The sequence below is a fragment of the Chiloscyllium plagiosum genome, unplaced genomic scaffold (assembly GCF_037043375.1).
Source record: "Chiloscyllium plagiosum isolate Xiang-an unplaced genomic scaffold, Cpla_swu_hap1 HiC_scaffold_49, whole genome shotgun sequence".
NCBI classification, from domain to species: domain Eukaryota; kingdom Metazoa; phylum Chordata; class Chondrichthyes; order Orectolobiformes; family Hemiscylliidae; genus Chiloscyllium; species Chiloscyllium plagiosum.
Genome location: NW_028270187.1, coordinates 1,652,461 through 1,676,518, shown reverse-complemented (window position 1 = coordinate 1,676,518; position 24,058 = coordinate 1,652,461). Strand labels below are relative to the sequence as shown.

At 40.3% G+C, this 24,058-nt stretch overlaps 1 protein-coding gene across 1 annotated transcript; it reads left to right on the top strand.

Annotated features, from left to right (window-relative positions):
* Positions 1-1,027: 1,027 nt before the first annotated feature.
* Positions 1,028-5,045, top strand: LOC148135369 (putative G protein-coupled receptor 139). The gene is made up of 2 exons (XM_087984592.1): positions 1,028-1,104; positions 4,103-5,045. The coding sequence occupies exons 1-2, from the start codon at positions 1,028-1,030 to the stop codon at positions 5,043-5,045; spliced, it is 1,020 nt and encodes a 339-aa protein (XP_087840718.1).
* Positions 5,046-24,058: the final 19,013 nt, after the last annotated feature.

Sequence of the window (24,058 nt, the reverse complement as noted above, 5' to 3'; positions counted from 1 at the left end):
AGATACGGGGAGAATGTGCAAACTCCACACAGACAGTCTCCCGAGGTGGGAGTTGAACCCGGGTCGATGGTGCTGTGAGTAAAACCCCAATAACGTCACCGTCCCCTTCTTATTTTTTAGCTCCACTGACAAAACGTCACTAGATGAACCTTCAGGAACTTCATCCCTGATGACTGCTGTGGTGCTCACCTTTATCCGATTTCAACTTACGCCTCCCCTCATTTTTCCACCTCTGTCACACCTAAAGCACCTGTAACCAGGCATATTGAGTTGTCAATCCTGTCCCTCCCTTAGCAATGTTTCTGCAATGGCTATAGTAAGCTGGTACCACGTACATATTCACTCACTACGTTCATCAACATTGCCTTTCTTGGTCTGCACCAACATGACGGTTCAATATTAACGAAATAACGAGTTTGGAGTTTGGAAAGAAATTTTCTGTGGAAGTATTGTCACCCCAGAGATGTTGTTGTTGTTTGGGGAGATGTCAGACAGAGCGGGTTGGTAGCAAAATATCACAGTCTTGTTTGAGTTGTCAGAACAAATGGTTTATTTTGGGAGATGCCCTCTGATTTGGATCGATTGGAGGCGTGGCCTTCGGCCCGAAACTACTCATTCGATGCCGCCTGATCGGCTGTGCTTTTCTAGCACCACACATATTCTGTTGAAATTGAAGCTTTATCAGTGGGAGAAAACAAAGTCACGAGGACGATTTGAAAAGGGCAATTCTGAATCTATGCAATATGGCTTCAGCTGTCAGATATATTTCTCTGGAGCGATTTCATTGGAGCTTTCGTTCTAGACACCCAGATGTTTGCTTGTTTGGTACCACGCTATTTTCATCAGGTTAAAATATTCAGCTCCAATTTGATTGTTCAAGTTACTGTAACTAATATCTGCAAACTATGACTATGTCACTAGAGAATAAGCCGTTGCTTTAAATCAGTATCCTTTGTAAACGTTCAGCTCACATCGACTGCTGGATACGTGATTGCCACATAGATAACTGTAATTGGTTCTCACAACGATGGAACACCCAGCAATTGTCCAAATCGAACGAATTTACTATCCTGTGCTGGCAGTGTTTGGGATAATTGGTGAGCTGTGATCTCAATTGTCACTCTTCCAAACGTGTTGTAATTGTGTGGCTGAAAGGGAAAAAATGTCCTTCTTGATCCGATTGCTTCTTAACTTTGGTTAATGATGGAACGTTATACGTTCTTTCATCAAAAAATATTATTCTTGCTTTTCTGGGCAAAGATGTGCTGAGTGTAATATATGTGATATTATTATGTCCTTGGTAACATTGTGATTGTAGTCCTTAAATTGATCCATGTAACGAAACATCTAGTATATTTTTTTTCTGTGCAATGATTCGGTTTTAGAGCTTTAATTCTCAAAAATCTATTTTGATGCAGTGATAGTTCTGACTGACATGAAGCACCGACGTCAATCCTCACCAATGACTCATTCATTTTGTTCATTGTGTCATTCCTTTTATACGTTTCTACTGATGAAAATTATACGTTTCGTTTCATATCTAAATGAATCTAATCGATCTGGCGTCTGGCTATTGAACCTTTCACGTCTCTTTGTTTCTTCAATGAGGAATCATTCACTGACATTGGCCTTTACACCAAATCGAATGAGATATTGAGAGAGTTTAAAATGTATCAGTTCGAGCAGGTTGCTTTCCATCTATTTGCATCTGTGCAAGTAGTTGTGATAAAGATGGTGTTTTACTAATTTAGAGATCCCACGAACTATCCTTTAGACTTCACAGTTGCTCTTCTTTTCTCACCTCACCGGACTGAGAGAGGTAAACTCCGAATTTACAACACATTAAGCAGATCAATAACCTTAAAGCAGAAAGTGAAGCTTGAGTTCAAAAGTCTGCATTTAGGATCCTGCCTCCACAGTAACTAACTCCCAATTTTTCGAATTCTGTAGCACAATGGAGTGCAAAAGTTCAGTCATCAAAAAGTACGGATATTGTTGCTTTCTATGTACAAATGATGATGTGATATCGTAGGAACATGACAATGTATGACCATCGATTATCTACAATGGGGGGAAAAGTTTGATGCGTTGACTGACTTATTCTTGCTTCCATGCTGCGTGCACTTACTCAGGTAAACGACTGGAGTCCTGATGTCTTCAGCCCAGGTTGTATGTATAATAGTTAAAGTTGAGTTTAGCCCTTCCTAAACGTAATTGAATAGAGAATTATTTTACCATAAGGAAGGAATCTGTGCTACCAGATTACGCAAATGTTGCAGGAACGGATCACCAACATGTTTGTTTCGAATCATGAGTTTTGAAAAATACTTTATCCTGATCTTATTCGGAAGAGTGTTCGAATCTCCATTATCTCTGACATTGGAAGATTTCTTTTTATGCAACTGTCCGCTTCAATTTGTGGCTTATTTGCCCAGCAACATTAAGGACTGGTCACAGGAAAAGAAATGCTGATCTTTGTTTTATAATGACGTAAATATGACCAGGGCAGGCAGCTTCGGTCCTTGCACAAACATGAAGTAAAATAATGTAGGTTAACATGCCGTTATCAAACATGTTTGATTATGGCGATGACAATCTGATCTGTGCTCCTCCCTGACATACATTTAACATCTGGTTTAGCATAAGTGATGATGTCAGCAATACGGAGAACAAGCAGTAGTCAAATTGTTGGATTACACGCCGGTGCATCATTTGGGGACCAATCGTATCTTCTGGATGCTGGCAATTGAAATTCGACATTTCCTTGATCCATTATATTTTGTCAGGAAATATGGAGCATTATATGAATATAACGAATGCAAATACGAAGTGTGCTTAGTTGATTTGCTTGGGGGACAGCCAGATTGATGAATGCATTACTACATATTTTTGTTCAAATAATTTTAGTTTTTAATTACATAGTCTAAGAACCGTGTTCAGAAATCGTTGACTGGACACCATGCTGTCATAGGGCGCTGCTGAATTTCTTCATATTGTTCCCCTCACCGTGCTGTTGGGGCATATTTTTCATTAGAATTCTCAGTCTCCACTCGAGCAGTCAGGGCAATTGTGCCGATTAAATGCAGAATTCCATCCTGATAATGAATTTAATCGGAGTCAATGTGTGGTGATGCACTGGCGGGGTTAACTAATGCACAAGAATACATGTTTAACGGAAGGACCATGAGAAGCACCGACGACGGTAGGATCAGGACACCTGGATGAAGTGGTTAAGAGCCCCTGTGCATTTGTTGCCTTTATGACTGAAAACATGGAGTTTAAATGTAGATCACGCTGCCATTGGATAAAGCGCTGGTTCCGACGCAACTGATGCATGAAGTGAAGGTCTTCAATCCTAAATATAAGAGAGAAGTGACAGTAGAGGACGTAGGGGAGAGGAGGAAGTAAAGATTGCCCAAGATGCTGCCTGAGGTGGAAAGTTCCAATTACCAAAAGAAATTGGACAGACTGTCAGTGTTTTGTTAAACCAGAATAAATTGAGACAAGATATGATTAGGATGTCTAATCTTATGAGGGTCATAAATAGGGCAGACTGGAAGAAACTAACCCCCTTGAGAGATGGCACATTGCCGATAGAACATAGATTGAGCGCAAGATAAAGCAAGATGCGAGATGAAACGTTTTTACTCAAAGGATGGTGGGAATCCAGAACGCACTGCTTGTTAAGGTGGTAGAAGTAGAACCATTCAAAACATTTATGATATATAGAGATAGGCTTTTGTAATTTCACACCATGAAAGGTGATGAGACAAATTCTGAAAAGTCGGGTTAGAATAATGAGGTAGCTGTTTCTTCACAGGCACGCATATGAAAAGGAAGAAGGATTTCTTTTTTCTGTACGTAGGACTGCATGACTCCATGAATATTAATTGTTGACCATATCCATTGGCACATTGCAAAGAGGAAACATTGTGTAACTTCCATAACTGGCATCTCTGCCAGTAATGCTGCTGATCATGAGGAGATGTTGATGTTTTGCATATGGGGGGTAGTCAATTATCAGCTAGTAATAACAAAGAACTTCTTTGTCCAGATAACAAGTTTCTTTTAAAAACTTCTGGTGTTCCAACGATACTATCAGACAGAAATGTATAACTTCTCTCTTTTCCACCTATTTTACAGTTAATGTGCTGGCGATTGTTGTTCTCTCCCGAGGAAAGTGTGGTCTCTCTGAGTGCATCAGGCATTACCTAATAGGAATGGCGGTGGCCGATCTCTTAGTTGTTATTTCTGAACCACTATTTTACAGAATTCCTCAGTATTACCTTCACGATACATTTCTCTTCATTACTCCTGCCTGCAGCTTTATTTATTATCTAATGTTCACATCAACAGTGATTTCCGTTTGGCTCACAGTTGGTTTCACATTTGATCGATTTATAGCCATTTGTTATGAGAAGGTAAAACTAAAATACTGCACTGAAACAGTCGCTACTCTGGTGATCGGAACAGTGAGTTTGTTGAGCTGTTTGGTGTCTATCCCCTGGTACTTCAAACATGAACCTGCATATATTATTGATAATGTTCCATGGCAATGCATGACCAAACCTACCTTCTTCTCCTCCAAATCATGGGCCGTATTTGTCATTTTTTACGTCTTCTTAACTCCCTGTGTGCCATTCCTTCTCATTTTGCCACTCAATCTTCTGACTGTGAGGCGCATCTTCTTGGTCAGTAAGCTTCGCCAAGCACTCCACGGTCACAACAAAGATCAGAATTACAAGGATACCGAGATGGACAAACGACGAAAATCCATTGTCCTGCTATTCAGCATATCTGGCAGTTTTGTGCTGTTATGGATGACACAAGTTGTTTTCTACATTTATCGGCAAGTAACGCAGAATAATTCGTATCCGCTAACAGACCCTCTTTATGTCACTGAATCCACAGCAAATATGCTGCAGCTCCTCAGTCCCTGCACAAATTCTTGCATTTACACGGTGACACAGCGTAAATTCAGACAGGAGTTGAAGAACGTGGGAAAATACCCATTTTATCTACTCCTTAAATTAATTCAGTTGTAGAAAGTGTTGAATTCTTGTACGTTTTAGAATATAAAATATTTTCATTTTAAGAAAAGAAACGCCTACAAATCCCCATGAAATGGACATTGCATTGTGTATCAATTGCACCGAATTATCTTCAGAAATAATTGCATATCCATTTGAATCCTGATGTAAATAAAGTAAGAATACAGCACACAAAGGAAATTCGAAACCTCTTTAATTCCCACCAAACTGATGTTTATCTGATCAAAACTGAAAGTGTATTTTGCAGTAGAAAGGCAGAACAGGGGAGTACATTGGCTAGACAGTAACACGCGGAGTGAAAGAGATGCATAGAGAAATATAAGAAGAAACATAAGAGACACACACGTAGACACAAACACAAAGGAAGCGAGATAGAGAGAAACGTTGATTAAAAAGCAAGATACATGGTGAGACGAAATGAGAGCAGACGGCAAGTAAATGAATAGCTTAATAAGTGGCAGACGAAAATAAAAAATCAGTTTGCCCAATGAAAATGTACAATTGGACACAACAAGTAGGTACTCGCAAATGTGATTCATTGACATTTGATGTTCGTTATGAAAGTGTAAGTACCCTTAATTTCAGATCTGTAGTTCAAGTGATGCGTAGAGCCTGATAGATGACAGAAATAATACCGACGACGCATTGCTGAGAGATGAAATTTTGGCGAGATCAAAGTTGAATTAAAGTAGATCTCAAGCCAATGTAAACAACAAGACAGTCGAATGAGTCAATACATGTTTAATACAATTGCTTCAAATCAAACAATATTATGAAGGCCGACTTGGTTGTTTTTAAGCAGACCGTCTGTTTAGATGTAATGCAGTGTAAAAACAGCAAACACAAATCCTTTATCCTAATCATCTAGATAGTCTTGAATATAAGCCCTCAACAAGTTATTTAATGTCTGATGCCGCCTCTCTAGCGGTTTCTGCAATTCGGGATGGTCTACAGAATCTTTGGATTGCTTTATTACTAAACTGACCACAAATTTCTTCAATAATTTTGCAGTGAAGTTTGACTCTTCATATGATTGTAACTCTGTTGCTAGTTCATACCTAGTGAAAAATTTGAGTAACTTGTCTACGATCGTATTAGATGTGATATTGCATAATGGAATGGCCTCTGGAAAACTAGTGTACACATCCATATTCTTAAATATCGCTGATCCCACTCTTTGTTTGAGGAAGGGGACTATGCAATCAAGTAAGACTCTTGTAAAAGCTTCCTCAAATGCAGAAATGTGTATTAAATTTGTGGGTTCATTACTGTCTGTGGTTTTCCAATTATGTTAAATGGTTAATATGTTTGGTTGAATTCAGCTCCATTTTTGTGCAATCCTGGTCAGTAAAAATATTTTGTATTTTACTTCGCGATTTTCTTATCCCAAAATAACCTTCTATTAGTAGTCCATGTGCTATAGGCAATACCGTCCTTCTGTAACCCACTGGCAATACGACTTGATGAACTTCTTCCCATTTCACCTCTGCCTGAATATGTGGTGGTCTCCATTTCGTCATTCAGACTTTTTTTAAGAATGTAGCATGCTGGGATGCATTTTGGTTCTATCTCCGTGTACGATCTTTGATACAATTGTTAGAGTTCCTCATCTCTCTATTATTACTCAGTTAAGTTCTCGGAACTAAGTGTGTCTGCTTTGTCAGCGCTCTGCTCCTCGTTTGTCTCCACCATTTGTCAAACAAGATCTCAGATAATTGCACTTCAACGTTCTTATCTGTACACGTTGATCTCTTCTGTTTCAACTGGTGACTTTGTGACTTCGTTACAACACAGTCAGAATAGAAATCCCAGGATATCTGCCTTGTAATCGTCCAGTTGCCTGAGTCCCCACTGGACTTTCAAACACAATAGGCAACACTCCTGACTCTGAACCAGCTATATCGTCAGCAAGGACAAATTGTATTCGTGGAGCTGAGAGTTTGTCCAGGACTCCGACCACAATTTTTCCACTCTTCACTGTATGGTCTACTGTCACTCCACATAATTGAGCGCTTACTGGCTCACCGTGAATTTCTGTTACTAACCCTTTCTCTGGCAATATTCATTCACAGGTACATATCTCCTCATCTTTCAACATCTAAGATTGAGAGGTTCCTGCAGTTCTTAATATTATAAAACCATTACCTGCTGTTCCTAGCCTATGCGAATTAACTTTACATTCGCAGGTATATTGTTTAAGAAGGTCTGGCACTTGCTCATTAAACAACTTGCGAACAGGTTGCACATTCAGATGCAGCTTTTAGTCTCCACTCTGCTTTCCAGTACTACTCCAACAAAATTCACTGGCTTATCCTGTTTGCCTACATCTCTCTTCCCAATGAATGGTCTAACACGCTTTGATTTCAAATGGCATACTTTATTTCAGAGAAACCACCGGAGCTTTTTAACTCTCTTTCACGTTGAAGGGATTCATTTTAACCTTTGCTAAGTTATCCTTATTATCTTACCGAGATTAACCTTTCCCTTACTACATGAGTATTTCTCTTCACCCTAGTTTCTATCTGTCATGGATTAAAACTGATGTTGGAAGCTAAACTTTGAATAACAAACTAACTCATAATCACCAGTCATTCCAACTGCTATCCTTGTCATTGTAACTTTCTGCTCTACCACGTGGCTTCTCAATACTTCAGGAAATGAATTTTTAAATTTCTTCAGAGTAGTCATCTAAGAGCGTTATACGTTTGCTCTATTGTTAATGCGTTCATCCACCTTTCGGAGCTGATTTGTGTGATAGTTTCAAACTCAAGGAAAATTCCTGAAGAAGAGCTTATGCCCGAAACGTCGATTCTCCTGCTCCTTGGATTGCTGCCTGACCTGCTGCGCTTTTCCAGCAACACATTTTCAGCTCTGATCTCCAGCATCTGCAGTCCTCACTTTCTCCTCAAGGAAGATTTGGCCAGGATCCGTCCATAGATTCCTGAAACGCTGTCTCTAGGCTTCTGGCACAGGCTTATGTGCACTTAAAATGGCTTTCTTCACCTCCTCAGATCCCTTCTCCAACAGTGATGTGAATACCTCACTATCTCTACATCCAACATTTGTTGGAGCAACAAAACCTTCATGGCCACTGGCACTGCAGTTGTTTCGCCACCCTTTTCTCCATCCTTCTCATGATATTTTAAGCAAGGCCATGATCCATTTAAACAGATACCCACCAGGTATTTAGCTACTATGGGCTTTGTTATGGACTAGGCCAGACCACTCAAAATATTCTTAAACATGCAACTCTCGATCTAACTTTGCAATTTGTTTCGGTAAGTATACAGTGAAAATTACCTGGAGCTAGTTTAACTGTTAGATTTTAAAACATAAAAACCATTTATTCACAAAATTACACAATAAAACATAAATAAACAGAACAACGAACGCCCACAGAACTCAGTCCATCCAGCTAGATTTAATTATGCTGTTCCAAATACACACAACAGTCACAATAAGCAAAGTCCCTTTAAAACCCAGTATAAATGGAATACATACTTCCAGGTTGAAGTTGAAGGGCAGAGAAGAGAGAGGGTTTTCACACAGCTCAGTGGGGCACGTCCTAGTTCAGGACTGAAATGAAAACAGCTCAACCCATCTCAGCTATAGAGCTGACCACTCCACTCTCATTATACAAGTAACTTCTAAAACATGAGCACCTTGGTCTGAAGTCTTATTTGTTTCCAGATGATAGAAGCCTCTCAAAATCCAACTATGTGCAAAATCAGACTGATTGGAGTCCAGCCCGGTTTATTGTCCCTTTGAAAAAAAAACAAGGACAGAATCTCTTTGAGACAGGGAACAGCTTTTAAAAAATAAAGAGACTAGTTTGGTGAAAACTCTCCCCTTAAAAAGAAAAGAACCATCAATACCAAAAGATGCTTTCATTTTAACCCTTCAAAATTCCGATTAGTAGTTTTTAAACACACTTACACACTATACTAACTATAAACATGCACAACCACATGCAAATTCAGGCCACAGCTCACCCATCACCCCACGCCTCTATATCTCATTCAAGTCTTCATAACGCATTGGCTATCACGTGTTTGCGACCGGCCACTTGCACAATTGTCAAATTGAATGATTACAACAGCAAGCTCCATCTAAACAGTCTGACATTTATGCCATTACTTTTTCGGCACAAATGTCAATAGGTTGTGATCAGTGTATATGATTGCTTCGTATACCTTGCTGGTATTAAAACCATTGAAATGTTGTAATGCCAACACCATACCTAAAGTTGAATATTTTTGTTTATCAACGTTTAAGTTCCTGTAAAAAAATACCGAATGGATCTTTCTATCCCCTCGTCAGCCTCCTGCAGGAGCACCACGCCGACAACCACATCACTAACACGGATAGTCACCTTGAAAGGTTTTGTGTAATTCACTGTGGCTAATACAGGGTCAGGAAGGTGACATAGCCTTTGGTAAATTTACATTTACATTTGAATTTAACAGCCAACCTGCGTTCTGAAGTTGATCGAACAAGTCTTACTAATGCTGAAAATATTCCTCTATCAGTGACGATAAGTTCCCAGCTCATCAATGTACATCACACAGTTGGGTATTCCGGCAATGACCTTATTTGTCAGTCTCTGAAATATGGCTGGGGCGTTTTTCATACCAAATAGAATGATTTTGAACTGATGTAGTACATTCGTGGGCGGCACGGTGGCACAGTGGTTAGCACTGCTGCCTCACAGCTCCAGAGACCCGGGTTCAATTCCCGCCTCAGGCGAATCTCTGTGTGGAGTTTGCACATTCTCCCCGTGTCTGCGTGGGTTTCCTCCGGGTGCTCCGGTTTCCTCCCACACTCCAAAAATGTGCAGGTTAGGTGAATTGGCCACGCTAAATTGCCTGTAGTGTTAGGTGCAGGGGTAAATGTAGGGGAATGGGTCTGGGTGGGTGTGATTCGGCGGGTCGGTGTGGACTTGTTGGGCCGAAGGGCCTGTTTCCACACTGTAAGTAATCTAATCTAATTTGGCATTACGAAATCCGAAACTGATTTTGTTGTCTGTGTCAGTAACCTCTCAGCAAGTCCAAATTATAAATGTAAGTTAATTGTCCGACGTGTCGACACAGTCCTCCAACCGTGGAATTGTATATGCATCCATCTTTGTAATGGTTTTGACATTGCGATAGTCCACACGTTGCTATTGGCATCTGGCTTCAGAACCTTGTCTATGGATGAGCTCCAGTCACTGTAACTCACTTCGATTCTGCCATCTTGGAGCATGCGCTCTATCTCCTTCTGAACGTGTGCCAACCTTTGAGGGATATCCCGAGAAGATTGTTGCTGAATAGGAACAGTGTCTCCGATATCTACATCATGCAGCATTAGGTTAGTATTTCCCAGTTTAGTTCCGCAAATCTCCCCATGTGATAGTAATAACTTTTTCAGGTCATTTTGAATTTTTTGTGGAAGGTAACTCAATAATTTATCCCATTTTTTTAACAACTTCCTCGTTGTCCAATTTGATATAAAGAATGTCCAATACAGAAACCTTTGAAAGTGGTCCTTCCTTCTCTGCTGTAATCATTAATACCTTCTCATCTTGCTTTCCTTCCCTATCAAATACCTTTTGAACATATTCAAATGACACACTCTGTGAGAATACTTCCTGCCTGGAGTCCTTACCAAGTTGTTCACCTCATACAATTTCTTCTGAATTTGATAAGGTCCAGTAAACCTTGCTTTTAAAGGCTCACCTGTTATTTATCCTCAATTGCAAAATTGCAATTTGTGATTTCGTATCCGCTTCTTGTTTCATTGTATCCTATGATACTTGTAAATGTTGTCCAGCCAACACTCCAGCTCTATTTAATCATTCTCTAAAACTTGACACATAATGGGCGATCCCTGAATTCTGATTTAATAATTTCTCATTAATCAATGTGAACGGTCCTCATTCATCATGACCACAACTTAATTCAAATGGACAAAATTTGGTCGATTCATTCAGTACATCAGTTATCGCACAAAATACTAATGGAACTCCCTTAGCCCTGTCATCTGGGAAAAACTGACCATGACGTTTAACATTGTCTTCAGTGTATGATGTCATCTGTCTAGCGCTCCCTGCAATTCTGGATGGTACACAGTAGATTGGAATTGCTTTCTTCCCAAATTATCTATAACTTTCTTGAATAGTTTGAATGTGAAGTTTGATCCTTGATCTGACTGGATTTCTTTTTGTAGTCCACATATAGTAAAAAAAAAACATTTCTACAGTCCATTTAACTTTGATGGGATTGCCTCTGGAAATCTTGTCGACACATCCATTATTGTTAGTAAATACGTATTCACACTTTTTGTTTGAGGTAGGGAATCTACACAATCAATCAAAACTCTTGTGAAACGTTCCTCAAATGCTGGAATACATATTAAAGGCACACGTTTTATTACAGCCTGGTTTTACGATTAGCTGATATATAGATTAGGTAAAAACAATGACTGCAGATGCTGGAAACCAGATTCTGGATCAATGGTGCTGGAAGAGCACAGCAGTTCAGGCAGCATCCGAGGAGCTTCAGCAAAATCGACGTTTCGGGCAAAAGCCCTTCATCAGGATTCCTGATATGTAGATTAGATTACTTACAGTGTGGAAACAGGCCCTTCGGCCCAACAAATCTACACCGACCCGCCAAAGCGCAACCCACCCAGACCCATTCCCCTACATTTACCTCTTCACCTAGCAGTACGGGCAATTTAGCATGGCCAATTCACCTAACCTGCGCATTTTTGGATTGTGGGAGGAAACCGGAGCAACCGGAGGAAACCCACGCAGACACGGGGAGAATGTGCAAACTCCACACAGAGAGTCGCAATGACATGCCTTTCAAAATTCAACTCCATCTTTGTGTAGTACAGGCCAGGAAAAACGTCTTTGTATTTTAGCCTATGTTTTACTCACCCTAAGTGACCTCTAAGTGTTAGCTCATGCGCCACTCGCAGCATCTCCTTTCTATACCCTACTAGCAAAACAATTTGATGAATCTCTGCCCATTTTTCATCTGCTTGAATGTGTGATCATTGAATATTTCCTCATTAAGACATAATTTGTTAAGTAATCGCACACAGGAATGCATTCATGTTTTTTCTTTGTAAATGCCTTTTGATATAACTGTTTTAGCTCTTCTTTCTGTTGGAATTCAATCAGCTTAGCAGAGCTAAATATATTGACATCTTTACCTAATTGCTCCTTCTCTGTTCCACTTATGTGATCAATGTGTGTTTCGGATAGCACTCTGTCAACTTCTATATTTGTACCTTTTGATCTCTCCAGCTTCAAATTGTGCCTTACTGTGATCACGCAATGAGGGAAAATTCCTCGATAAACGTTCTCCAGGTTTCATTGCCTGCGTCACCACTGACTTTTCAACTAGAGTATGCAGCACGCTGCTGCTGAATCAGCTATATCATTTGCAAGGGCAAACCGTACTACTGGAGCTGAGAGTTTGTTCACTATTCCCATCACAAATTCTCCAGTCTTCGCTGGAATTTCTAGCCTCACTTTATATAACTGAGTGCTTTTGTCTTACCATTAATTCCTGTTACCAGTACCTTTTTTGGCAATAGTCTTTCATGAATACATATATCCTCATCCTTCAGCGTTACAGACTGAGAGAATCCTATTAGCCTTAATATTGTAACCTCCTTACTTATTACTCCTGGTCTGTGTGAATAAACTTTACCTTTGCATATATATTTTTGAACAGATCTGCCACTTACTTCTTAATCAACCTCTGATTATTTCATATACTCTGAGGCAGTTTTCTGACTTCCCTTGTGCTTTTTGTTACCAGTCCAACAAAACCTTCAGGCTTGTCTGGCTTTCTCATAGCCCAGCAACACTGTGATTTCCTGTGGCCCACTTTATAAAGATGAAAACACTGGAGATTTTTCTTTACTTTGTCCCCCATAAGAGTTTCTTTTTTATCTTGTGGTAAGTTATCCTGATGAACTTCACTCAGATCTACCTTACCCTGTCCACGTGTGGATTTCTCATTGCCCCAATTTCTATCTCTCATGGACTGAAACTGATTCTGGAAGCCAAACTGTGTTTTGTGGACCAGCTCATAATCATCAGCTACTTCAGCTGTTAACCATGCTGGTTTATCTCTCTGCTCTTCAACATGAGTTCGCACTACTTCCTCACTGGGCCTACCCGCAGTCATTACCTCCAGCCGTTTAAGCTGACTTTCCTTATAATGTGTCACTTTTTGAAGTTCAAACACTCTATTTTTCCTTCTCTGCTCTCTTCTTCCCTCTCTTCTGCTTCTCTCTCTTTTCTCTCTCTTTTGATGCTCTCTCTGTTTCCCTCTCTTCTGCTTCTAATTGTAACTCAAACTGTTTCATTTCTGCTTCACTTTCTTTATCTCTCGCCTCTAACTGGAGCTGCTTCATTTTCAATTGAATTCTCGCCATACCTAGAGATTCTGATGATTGTTCCAGTAAGCTTAAATGTTGAACCACTGCTGTAATTATTTCTCCTTTCTTCACAGAAGCAGGCAGCTCCAATTCAAGCATCTCTTGCAACTAGGTCTTATTCACTTCTTGCAAATTTCCAACGTCACCGCATCCACATCAAGAAAACGTTTGGCGACTGAAAGAGCCATTATTATCCCAAGCTTTGTCTACCCAACCAAATCAACACTCGAAGTAAAGACACTATCACCTTCCACTCGCTATTTAAATCCCACAAAGACATCCCAATCTGTACTGGACTCGGCCAGAAGAACCAAAACATTCTTAAGCAGGCAGCCTTAGACCTAAGTTTGCAAATTGTTTTGTGAAGTGTACAGTTAAAATTACACGGAGTAAGATAGTCAGGCTGACTACCAGGTTTTAATACAGACAAAAGAATAATTCGTACAATTACACAGTGAATCACAAAGAACAGAATAAAGAACTCCTACAGAACTCAACCTATCGAGCTTCACTTAATTACGTTGTTCATAAAAATATGCAACGGTCCCAATAAGCAAACTCCCTTTAAAACCCAGTATAAATGGAACACATGCTTACAGGTTGAAGTTCAAGGGCAGAAAAGACAGAGAGTTTCCACACAGTTCCCTGGTGAACTTCCCAGTTCCGGACTGAACTGAAAACAGCTCAGCTCAGCTCTGATAAAGAGCTGACCACTCCACTTTCATTACACTGGTTACTTCTAAAATATGACCACTTTGGCCTGAAGAATCATCTGCTGACATATAAACAAAATACCCCTCAAAATCATTTTCATTTCTGTAACAAACCAGACAGATCAGAGTCCAGCCAGGTTTCTTGCAATTCTGAAAAGAAATCAAAGACAGCGTCTCCTTGAGCCAAGGAATAGGGTTTAGAAAAAAAGGGACTAGCTTTGTGACAGTTTGCTCATCATTATTCTCTTCCTCACTAAGTTTACCTTCAACTCTCATCTCCAACCTTTTTTAGCTAAGTTTACTGCCAAGGTGCCTTTTCTGCCGAGGTCCTTTACTGCCTAGGTCCTTTTCTCTCTATTCTTCCTCCCCTTCCATCTCTTCTATCTCTGTCACGGTAACTTCGATTCTGTCATCTTGGAGCATGCACTCCATCTCCTTCTGAACGTGTGCCAACTTTAGAGGGTTATCCCGATCAGAATGTTGCTTAATCGGAAGAACATCTCCTATGTCTACATCATGCACGATTAAGTTAGTACTTCCCGGTTTATTTTCGCAAATCTCCCTATAGTAATAACTCTTTCAGGTCATTTTGAATTTCTTGCGGAAAATAATTCAATAATTTATCCCAATTTTTGACAACTTCCATGTTGCCCAATTTGATTTAAGGAATGTCCAATTCAGGATCCTCTGAACATGGTTCTTCCTTCTCTGCTGTAATCATTAATACCTTCTCCTCTTGCTTTCCTTCCCTATCAAATATCTCTCTTTCTCTTCTTTCTGCTGGGGCCTTTCATTTTTTTCCTCTTTCTTCTGATTTTAACCGTAATTCAAATAATTTCATTTATTTTGTCTTTTCCTTTTGCCTCTCAATCAAGCTGGTTCATTCCCAAAATAATTTTAGCCATCTCTCAAGTTTCAGACTGTGTTTCCAGCAAATTTAAATGTTTACACTTTTGTTGTAAATATCTCTGCTATCCTCAAGGAAGGAAGCAGCTCCAACTCCACCTTGACTGCAAATTCCAGCAGTTATTACTTGCTCATCTTTTGTAAAGCCGCCAAGAGCAATTCTTCCAACGTAGAAACATCTTAGTGAATGAAAGAGCCATTGCTCTTTTCAGCATTGTCCATATCAACCGAATTCAACACCGGAAAAAAAGACGCTCACTCCCTTTGCGTCCAAAAACCCTAATCCCACTTGGAATTATAGAACAATTCCGCAAAGACCACCAAGTCTGTTAGGGACCAGGCCGGAACCCTTCGAAATTTACAAGAAGATATCCCAGACTTTAATTATTATAATTATTTTGAGCAGCTGAAACGTCTATGTGCCAGGAGTGATGCAACTGGCCCAACCAGTTGATTTTGAACAAAATAGAATCTATTTATGTACGCACAAAACAGAATGGAACATAGAATGACATAACATATCTGAAAACACAATCAACAATGTAACAACTTAATGACGTTTTCCAAACACTTGCAACACTTCCATAAACACCCCTTTGACTAAACAAAGCGAAAATGAAACATGTTCTTCGAAGAGAAGTGACAGAGAGAGAGAGATGGCCAGAATCGAAATTACAGTCCAGCAGCTTCTCTCGGGTCCCACCTAAAACTTGCCCAGCAGTTTCAAAGCAGCCCGCTTGGTTTGCTAAAACCAAAACAAACCAGAATAAAGCTGACCAGAGAGAACAGGCTACTCCAGTTTCATTGTACAAGTAGTTTTGTTAAAACTTGAAAGCTTTTTTTGCCGGGGACAGTATCTGTTTGTTTAATCAAAATATGGCTGTAAAACACACACAAACTAAATTTAACGAAACCTCTGCATTTATGACGCCTTTTAAAGAAAACAAAACAAGGACAGAATTATCTTGTCATTCTATCTCTTATCAAGGGCAGCTGCAACGAAAGAAGACACTGTTACAGTCCTATATGAAACTGCAGACGCAGAAAATCATAGTTGAGAGATGAGCGGTCACAAGAAAGCATGGAAAGTTCTATTTCCCACATACCAAAAGAAGCCCTTTAAGACCATAGCAACAAGATTACTAATTGAATGATGGACTGGGATTGCAATCATAATTGAATAACCCAGCACTAATTCAACAATAGTAGGGCTGGGTGGGGGGAGGAGGAGGGGGCAGTATATTTGTCACCAGATTAATATTACACGAAATACACGGATAACAGACAGTTATTTTGAAGTTGAAATTAGAGTATTATTGACATTTCTTCCGATCTGAGCTGAACATTAAGACAGCAGTTGAACATTCACATTGAGGGAAGATTTGAGGGAAGTCTTTGGCATTGCATTGTATTCGATCGATGGAAAACATGCATAAAATTACCATATGCCTCAAGCTCGATAATCTCCGAAAAGACCATTATCTCCATAAAGATTGGCTCCAAAACGTTGTTGCAAGTAACAACCAGAATAAGACCCCTCAGTAACCATGTTAATCCCCACAACTCCACTCAGCTAATAACCGCTCACTGGTGGAATTCTGCAGATCTCAAACAGCAATTTCTGTCTCTGGATGTCCAGGATTCGATTGTTGTGCAGTGCTGTTCTCTGGAGTTCTTAAACACTTTTCTGATCCTCAAGGCTGTGGGTTTGCACCATGGGCGATCCTTCAGAAGTTTCCATCAGAAATATTGACTAATGCTGTGAATCTAACAAGCCTGCAGGTTGCGATATTATCAGAAGTTACATTTGTCATTTGTTTTCAAGACACATCTATCCTGCGAACATCACTTGTCAGAGGAGAGAGAGTCATGTTTGAAGGGTACTATTATGACTGAGGATCTGTTCCCAGTGATATCCTTTAGGAATCAGTACTGTCACCGCTGTTGTTTATAATATGTAAATGATTTGGATCCGAGTGCAGGTAGTGTCCTTAATAGGTTTTGAGGTCGCAGAAAGACTGGGGGACCTGCGGCGCGTTAGGACAACTGCCAGAGGATAGATTAGATCAAGGCTGGAGTTGTAGGAGGAGAAATGGGTGATGCAATTTCATCCAAACAAATGTGATGTGGTGCATTTTCAAGATGTCTTGCAGGGGTGAGTATGACGTAAATGGCAGAATCTTTTGAAGCATTAATGTACAGAATGGTCAGGAATTACAGAAACACAATTCCCTGAATACAAGTGAATAAGGTGTTTAAGGATACATGTGGCATTTTTGCCTTCATCGGTCAGGACATTTTTAAAAAGTTAGAAACGGCACGACATTTTCCAAATGCATAGTACTTTAGTTAGCTTAATTTTGGAATATTTTGTGCAGTTATGGCCGCCACACTACCTGAAGGAGGTCATGGCTTTCGACAGTGCACAGAAAATGTTTACCAAAGTGTTGCTGGTAGGAGAAATGAACAAACTTACATTGTTTTCACTTGAACGTCGGAGGTTCGGGGCGCATTGTCGAAGTTTACAAAATTATTCAGGAGTAAAGGTGGACAGAATGGATAGTTATGTCATTGTTTCATTTGCTTATGGTAGAAGTTTTAGGGAACATGGACATGGTTTTAAAGCTGGCAAGTTTCGATGAGATCGAAGATGCAAGTTGTTTTTAAACAAACTGTTGACATTCTCTGAAGCTCTGCCAGTCGTGCAGACTCACAATTTCCAGACAATAATTAACTTGCATAACCTCCCAAATTCTGACACGTACTGAAATCCACACACACACTTCCAAATCTTCGTATGTTCTCACAATTCACTCATGCTTTGACAGAAACACTCGCACTCTCACACATTCACACATTCTCTCTCTCTCTCACACACACACACACTCAAATACATCATTCACGCACACACCCTGACAAACACTGAGGCTCACTTTCTCAAATGCAGAAACTCATCCATATTTGATTATTTTTCATAATGCACACATCGAAGTGCTCTGTTATGGAGTAGACCAGACTGTCTCAAAATATGTTAAGAAGGTTGCCTAGACCTCAAACTATTCTTGTTTTAAAGGAAAATTCAGGTGTGGTGTTTCAGATTCAATTAGATTGGTCAAATTACTTAACGTTTACAAACAAAATGCAAACACTATAGTTAAAATGCATCAAGAACCAGAATGACTCAAATCTACTGGAAAACATAAAATAATGGGTGCAGTGTATATTATTAATTAACTATTCTAACCCCATAAACATACCCATGGCAAACAGTAAATTCATAAACCAGATTTTATCTCACATGTAATCCATCATCCTATGAAGACAGCTCCCAGCTATTGGGTATAATCAAAAAAGGGCAAGATTGCTTCAACTTCTGCAACATCCTGACACAACTTCAGTTAACAAAATCTAACATTCCTGGTAATGTACGTGGGAGCTTAACCACGCCAATTCCAGCTGTTTCTATTATCTCAACCTTAAAAGAAAAACGCAAAACTTAAAAAGTGATTTTGTGTCTTCGCATAGACTGCAAGGCGACTATCCTCCAATCACTATCTAAAGGACATAAGGACAAAACACATCTCTTGAAGTCACAGCATTGCCACAACTCTCATAACCATACTGACTCACGTTCTTCTACGCATTATCATACTTTTCGTTAATCCAATTTAGATGTTTTATCTCATGATATCAAATAGGCAAAAGCTGACATACTCCAAACTTCAGTTGAAGACCAGCTCAGAGTACTGTATAATTCGAAAACGATGAGTGTGGAAATTAGTGCTCGACCTTGGAATCCGTTGTCCATCCTTTTAACAAATATATCTGCTTAACAAATCACCTGCAGTTGTTGGAAACGTTATAGCTACATCTGCCGTGTACTCCACCTGCTCCCAGTAATGCAATTGATTTAAACTGCCCTTGGAAGTGGCAAAGGGAACTCAAATAGCACCGAGCATGCAAAAATACGAAGAAAAGAATTGTATCAGCTGTTAAAAATATCATTAACACAAGTACAAAAAATCCACTTCCATTGTGTCATCTTCCTTGATTTCCTTCACTAATGGAGCTGTTGTTGCCACACTCCCCCTTCCCACATGTCGCTTGTAGCTGGCCACTTCCACACCAAGAAGAGCAGCATTACAGACAGACAGCTCAGCAACACATTCCTAAATTCAATGCGATAGACAATAGTTATTAGACAAACCAACACCGAATGGAAAGCAACAGATGAAGAGGAGAGCATAGAAGACTCAATTCGTATCAAGTCTTCTATGTTCTTCAGCGGGCTCGCCTTCTGAAGCATAAAAAAGGCCATTTAAAAGAAAATCACATTATCAAGGGTCTGAAGTCAGCACTGGTAATGATAGCATATTCATGCATGAAAGTTACGGGTTTTACAACAAACCATAGTCATCATTTGGCTAAATTCTATTTTCAGATTTATTGAATTTACCTTTGCTATCCAGTAATTGCGTTTTGCAACTCTTGGCACCAAAGGAAATGCTGATATCTCTGGCAGAACTCTTTCCATGCTTTTGATGTAGATGTCATCATCTCTTCTAGTTTGTTGTGACCTACCTGATGTCATATTTCAAATATTCTTGGAAATTCTAAATGTGTTATTGTAAGGAAAATTAACGCATCAAACAATTAAAAATAACAAGTTTATCTCTTGTTCACATGCCCTTAACAAGACTGTCTATTGCTCAGATGCATAAAAATGAGGTCCACAAAACTTCCATATCCGCCACAGATTCACCTGCACCTCCACCCACATCATCTACTGCATCCGCTGCAGCCGGTGTGGCCTCCTCTATATTGGGGAGACAGGCCGCCTACTTGCGGAGCGATTCAGAGAGCACCTCTGGGCCACCCGGACGAACCAACCCAACCAACCTGTAGCACAGCATTTCAACTCCCCCTCCCACTCCACCGAGGATATGCAGGTCATTGGACTCATCCACCGCCAAACCACAACAACCCGACGGTCGGAGGAGGAGCGTCTTATCTTCCGACTGGGAACCCTCCAACCGCAGGGGATGAACTTGGACTTCACCAGTTTCTTCATCCCCCCTCCCCCCACCTTGTCTCAGCCGGATCCCTCCAGCCCGGCACCGCCGTCCTGACCTGCAGTCTTCTTCTTGACCTCTCCGCCTCCATCCTACTCCGACCTATCACCCTCACCTTGACCTCTTTCCACCTATCACATTTCCAACGCCCCTCCTCCAATTCCCTCCTCCCTACCTTTTATCTTCTCCTGCTGAACACTCTCTGCTCATTCCTGAAGAAGGGCCTGTGCCCGAAACGTCGAATCTCCTGTTCCCTGGATGCTTCCTGACCTGCTGTGCTGTTCCAGCAATAAAGTTTCAACCACAAATATTCCCCAAGCTTACTAAACCGCAAGATATAAAGCATAATTTCCTGAATGAAGCCACATATAAGAACATTACGTTTAACATGTAAAGTACACCGCTTCCGGGTTTATCATGTCCAAACATTATGATGCCCTGTCATACAATTGTCCAAACAATTGTCAAAATTGACACTCAAGGCCACTATACCACTAACGTCACATTCTGACAGTTTTCTTAAGCCTTTTTGGAGATTCATTTCTTCATGAAAACCTTTACCCATTCAATAATATTTCAGAATTCATTCCTAGGGTTATTGCTCAAACAGCTTCTACTCAAACGCAGATTAAATACAAAAAAGATCGACAATGACATGAATCTTTCAGATTTATATCATAGTGCAGAGAAATTGCAGATGGCAGTAATGCACGGGCAAAGTTTTCCAGTCAAAATTCAGTTGCTTCCCAGAAATTTTGACTCAGTTCAGCAAAGACTTAAAAATCTCCAATCACGAGCAAACCAGCACTGAATGTGGTAAATATTGAATGCAGAAACGTTTCCTGTGTCTCTCTGTGGCATAAATATCCATTTTCACAACAAAATTTGAAAAACAGTCTTGTTTTCCAGAAGGAGGAACTGGCAAAAGATTGAATACAAAGACTAGTCTTTCATGTACACCATGCAATGAGATATGAAATGAAAAATGTATTGACTGATCGAATGATTGGCAGTAAAGATCACTATTGTTGTTAGAAAGAGGGAAAATGTGTTGCATTTTGCATGACGACGGACTTCAAGTCTTAATGACATGTTATAGACAGAGGAATATAGTGGACGCTGCAAGCCAGAAACTGAATTTGCTATGATTACTGTGATAGAATCCAAACAGCACAAATCGTTTTCCCATTGTGTTTATGACAACTCAACTTGCTTCCCGCTCACCGATCTGCAGGAGTTCACTTTTTGTCTTGACGTGCAATGAAGGTTCTTCTCCTTCTTTGGGGTCCAGAGTAAAATGAAAGAAAAGGCTTCAATAAATCCGTCCAATGAACAGCAATGTCTAAGAAGATTCGCAAACACACAGAAACGCGCACACAAACATACGCAGGAAGATTGAGCTTAAACTAAATTGTGAGAATTGTGTCTAATCATTCCAATCATTCTCAGAGTTATCCTGCCCAAATAACACGTAAATAAGTTTACAACTTATCTATTATTCAAAACCAAGTATCGTTCAAAAGTGAGCTCCAAACCTCCAGGGCATTTCAACAACTGTTCTCAATCGAGCAGAAGAAAAGAATAAACCTTTTAACTGACGAAAAGTCACGATGGACAGAAGAGATTAAGGTATTTTCTCTATCTACATATGCTGCCAGAACTGCTGCTTTGCTACAACATTAGATTAGATTACTTACAGTGTGGAAACAGGCCCTTCGGCCCAACAAGTCCACACCGACCCGCCGAAGCGCACCCACCCAGACCCATTCCCTTTCATTTACCCCTGCACCTAACACTATAGGTAATTTAGCGTCGCCAATTCACCTAACATTATCTGTTTCCGCTTCAGTTTTAAAATGTACAAATTTTAATTTCTTTATCAACCCATTACCTCATCCCAATTTAATGAAGTGTTCGCCAGACTGTGTAAATTGATCAGCGTGCTATGTAGTCTTCATGCGTTTGTGGTTTCTGACTTCTTGATCTCATTTAACGTTGCAATTTGATGCAAATGAATCAAACTATTTCAAAGTGTCTGTAAAGCAGACCTGCACGATATTCAGACATACGCAGTGCATGTTTTCCAATACCAGTTCAATTCATCTTTCTTTATTGTTGAGGATGCATGTAACAACTGAAGGGGTTTTCAGACCCAGTTCCACCTGCAAATGACATCCACATGCGTTTAACGAGTCTGAACGATAAATTGCACAGTACACTGGTTCTGAAGACATGTTTTCTAAAGGAAATAGGCTTTTCTTTATCATTCGTTGTCTGTACATATTTGCAGGAGAAAGTGAGGTCTGCAGATGCTGGAGATCAGAGCTGAAAATGTGTTGCTGAAGAAGCGTAGCAGGTCAGGCAGCATCCAGGGAACAGGAGAATCGACGTTTCGGGCATAAGCCCTTCTTCCTGAAGAAGGGCTTATGCCCGAAACGTCGATTCTCCTGTTCCCTGGATGCTGCCTGACCTGCTGCGCTTCTCCAGCAACACATTTTCAGCTCTGTACATATTTGCACTTCATCTGTGTGGCTCAAGCCAACGAAACAAGGCAAGGGCAGAAAGTTTCAGTTCGTTAATGAATGCGCAGACTTTTGCAACTAATACTGGTGACCTGGTAAAAATTGGATTAATAATCAAAAGCAGATTAATCTGAAATAGTTTGTAGAATCATACAATACAGAACAGGCCCATCCGTCTATTGAGTCTGTGCAACCAAGAAAAAAGTCTTCCAAAACTATGCCCACTTGCCTGCATTAAGTCCATATCCTTAAATGGTCTGATACATAAAGTGTACATCCAAGGACTATTGGCACTGCAACTACCATCCCAGATAATGCTGTCCAAAACCATAGCATTGAATTGAATTGAATTTATTATCACGTGTACTGATGCACAGGGAAATGTGAGCAATACAGGCCGATCACAGTTAAGTGGCATGTATAAGTAAACAATAGGTAAACAAAAACAAAAAAAAGGTACAGGCGAATGTTAAGAGTTTGTGAGATAATTCAGTATTCTAACAACAGTTGGGTAGAAAGTATTTCAAAACCGGTTGGTGCGTGTGTTCAGGCTTCTATACTTTCTTCCCGAGGGGAGAGGTTGTAGAAAAACATGCTAGGGTGTGAAGAATATTTGAGAATTCTGGAGTCATTTCCTTGACAACGGGCCTGGTAGATAGATTCTGTAGATGGGAAGTTGGCCTTCGTCATTGTTTGGGCCGTGTTCACTACTCTCTATAACTATCTCCGATCTTGAATGGTACAGTTGCCATACCAGGTACTGATGCATCGAGACAGAATGATCTCGATGGCACTCCTAGAAATGTTGGCAAGGGTATTCGCCATTATGCCAAATTTCCTCAGTTGCCTGAGGAAGAAGAGACATTGTTGGGTCTTTGTAACCAGTGTGTCCGCATGAAGAGCGTAAGAAGCTGATTGTGAAGCTTGACACTCTCCACTCGTTCCACCTCCGTGCTGTTAAATTGTAGGGGGCAGGTGTACCATCCCGCAGAAAGTCAATAATGAATTGCTTGGTTTTGCTGGCATTTAGATATAGGTTGTTCCATCTGTAGTCTGTTTCATCGCCATCTGAGATTCGACTGACTATGGTTGAGTCATCGGCGAACTTGTAAATGCAATTTGTCTGGTATTTTGCAACGTAGTCATTGGTATACAGTGAGTACAGTAGGGAGCTGAGCACGCACCCCTGGGGGGCTCCAGTGTTGAGTGTTAATGACGATGGAATATTGTCCCCAATTGTCACTGATTGGGGCCTGTGGATCAGGAAAAGAAAGATCCCAATTGCAGAGACTGGGACTTAGTCCAAATCTCTAAGTTTAGTAATCAGTCTCGAGGGGATAACAGTGTTTAAAGTT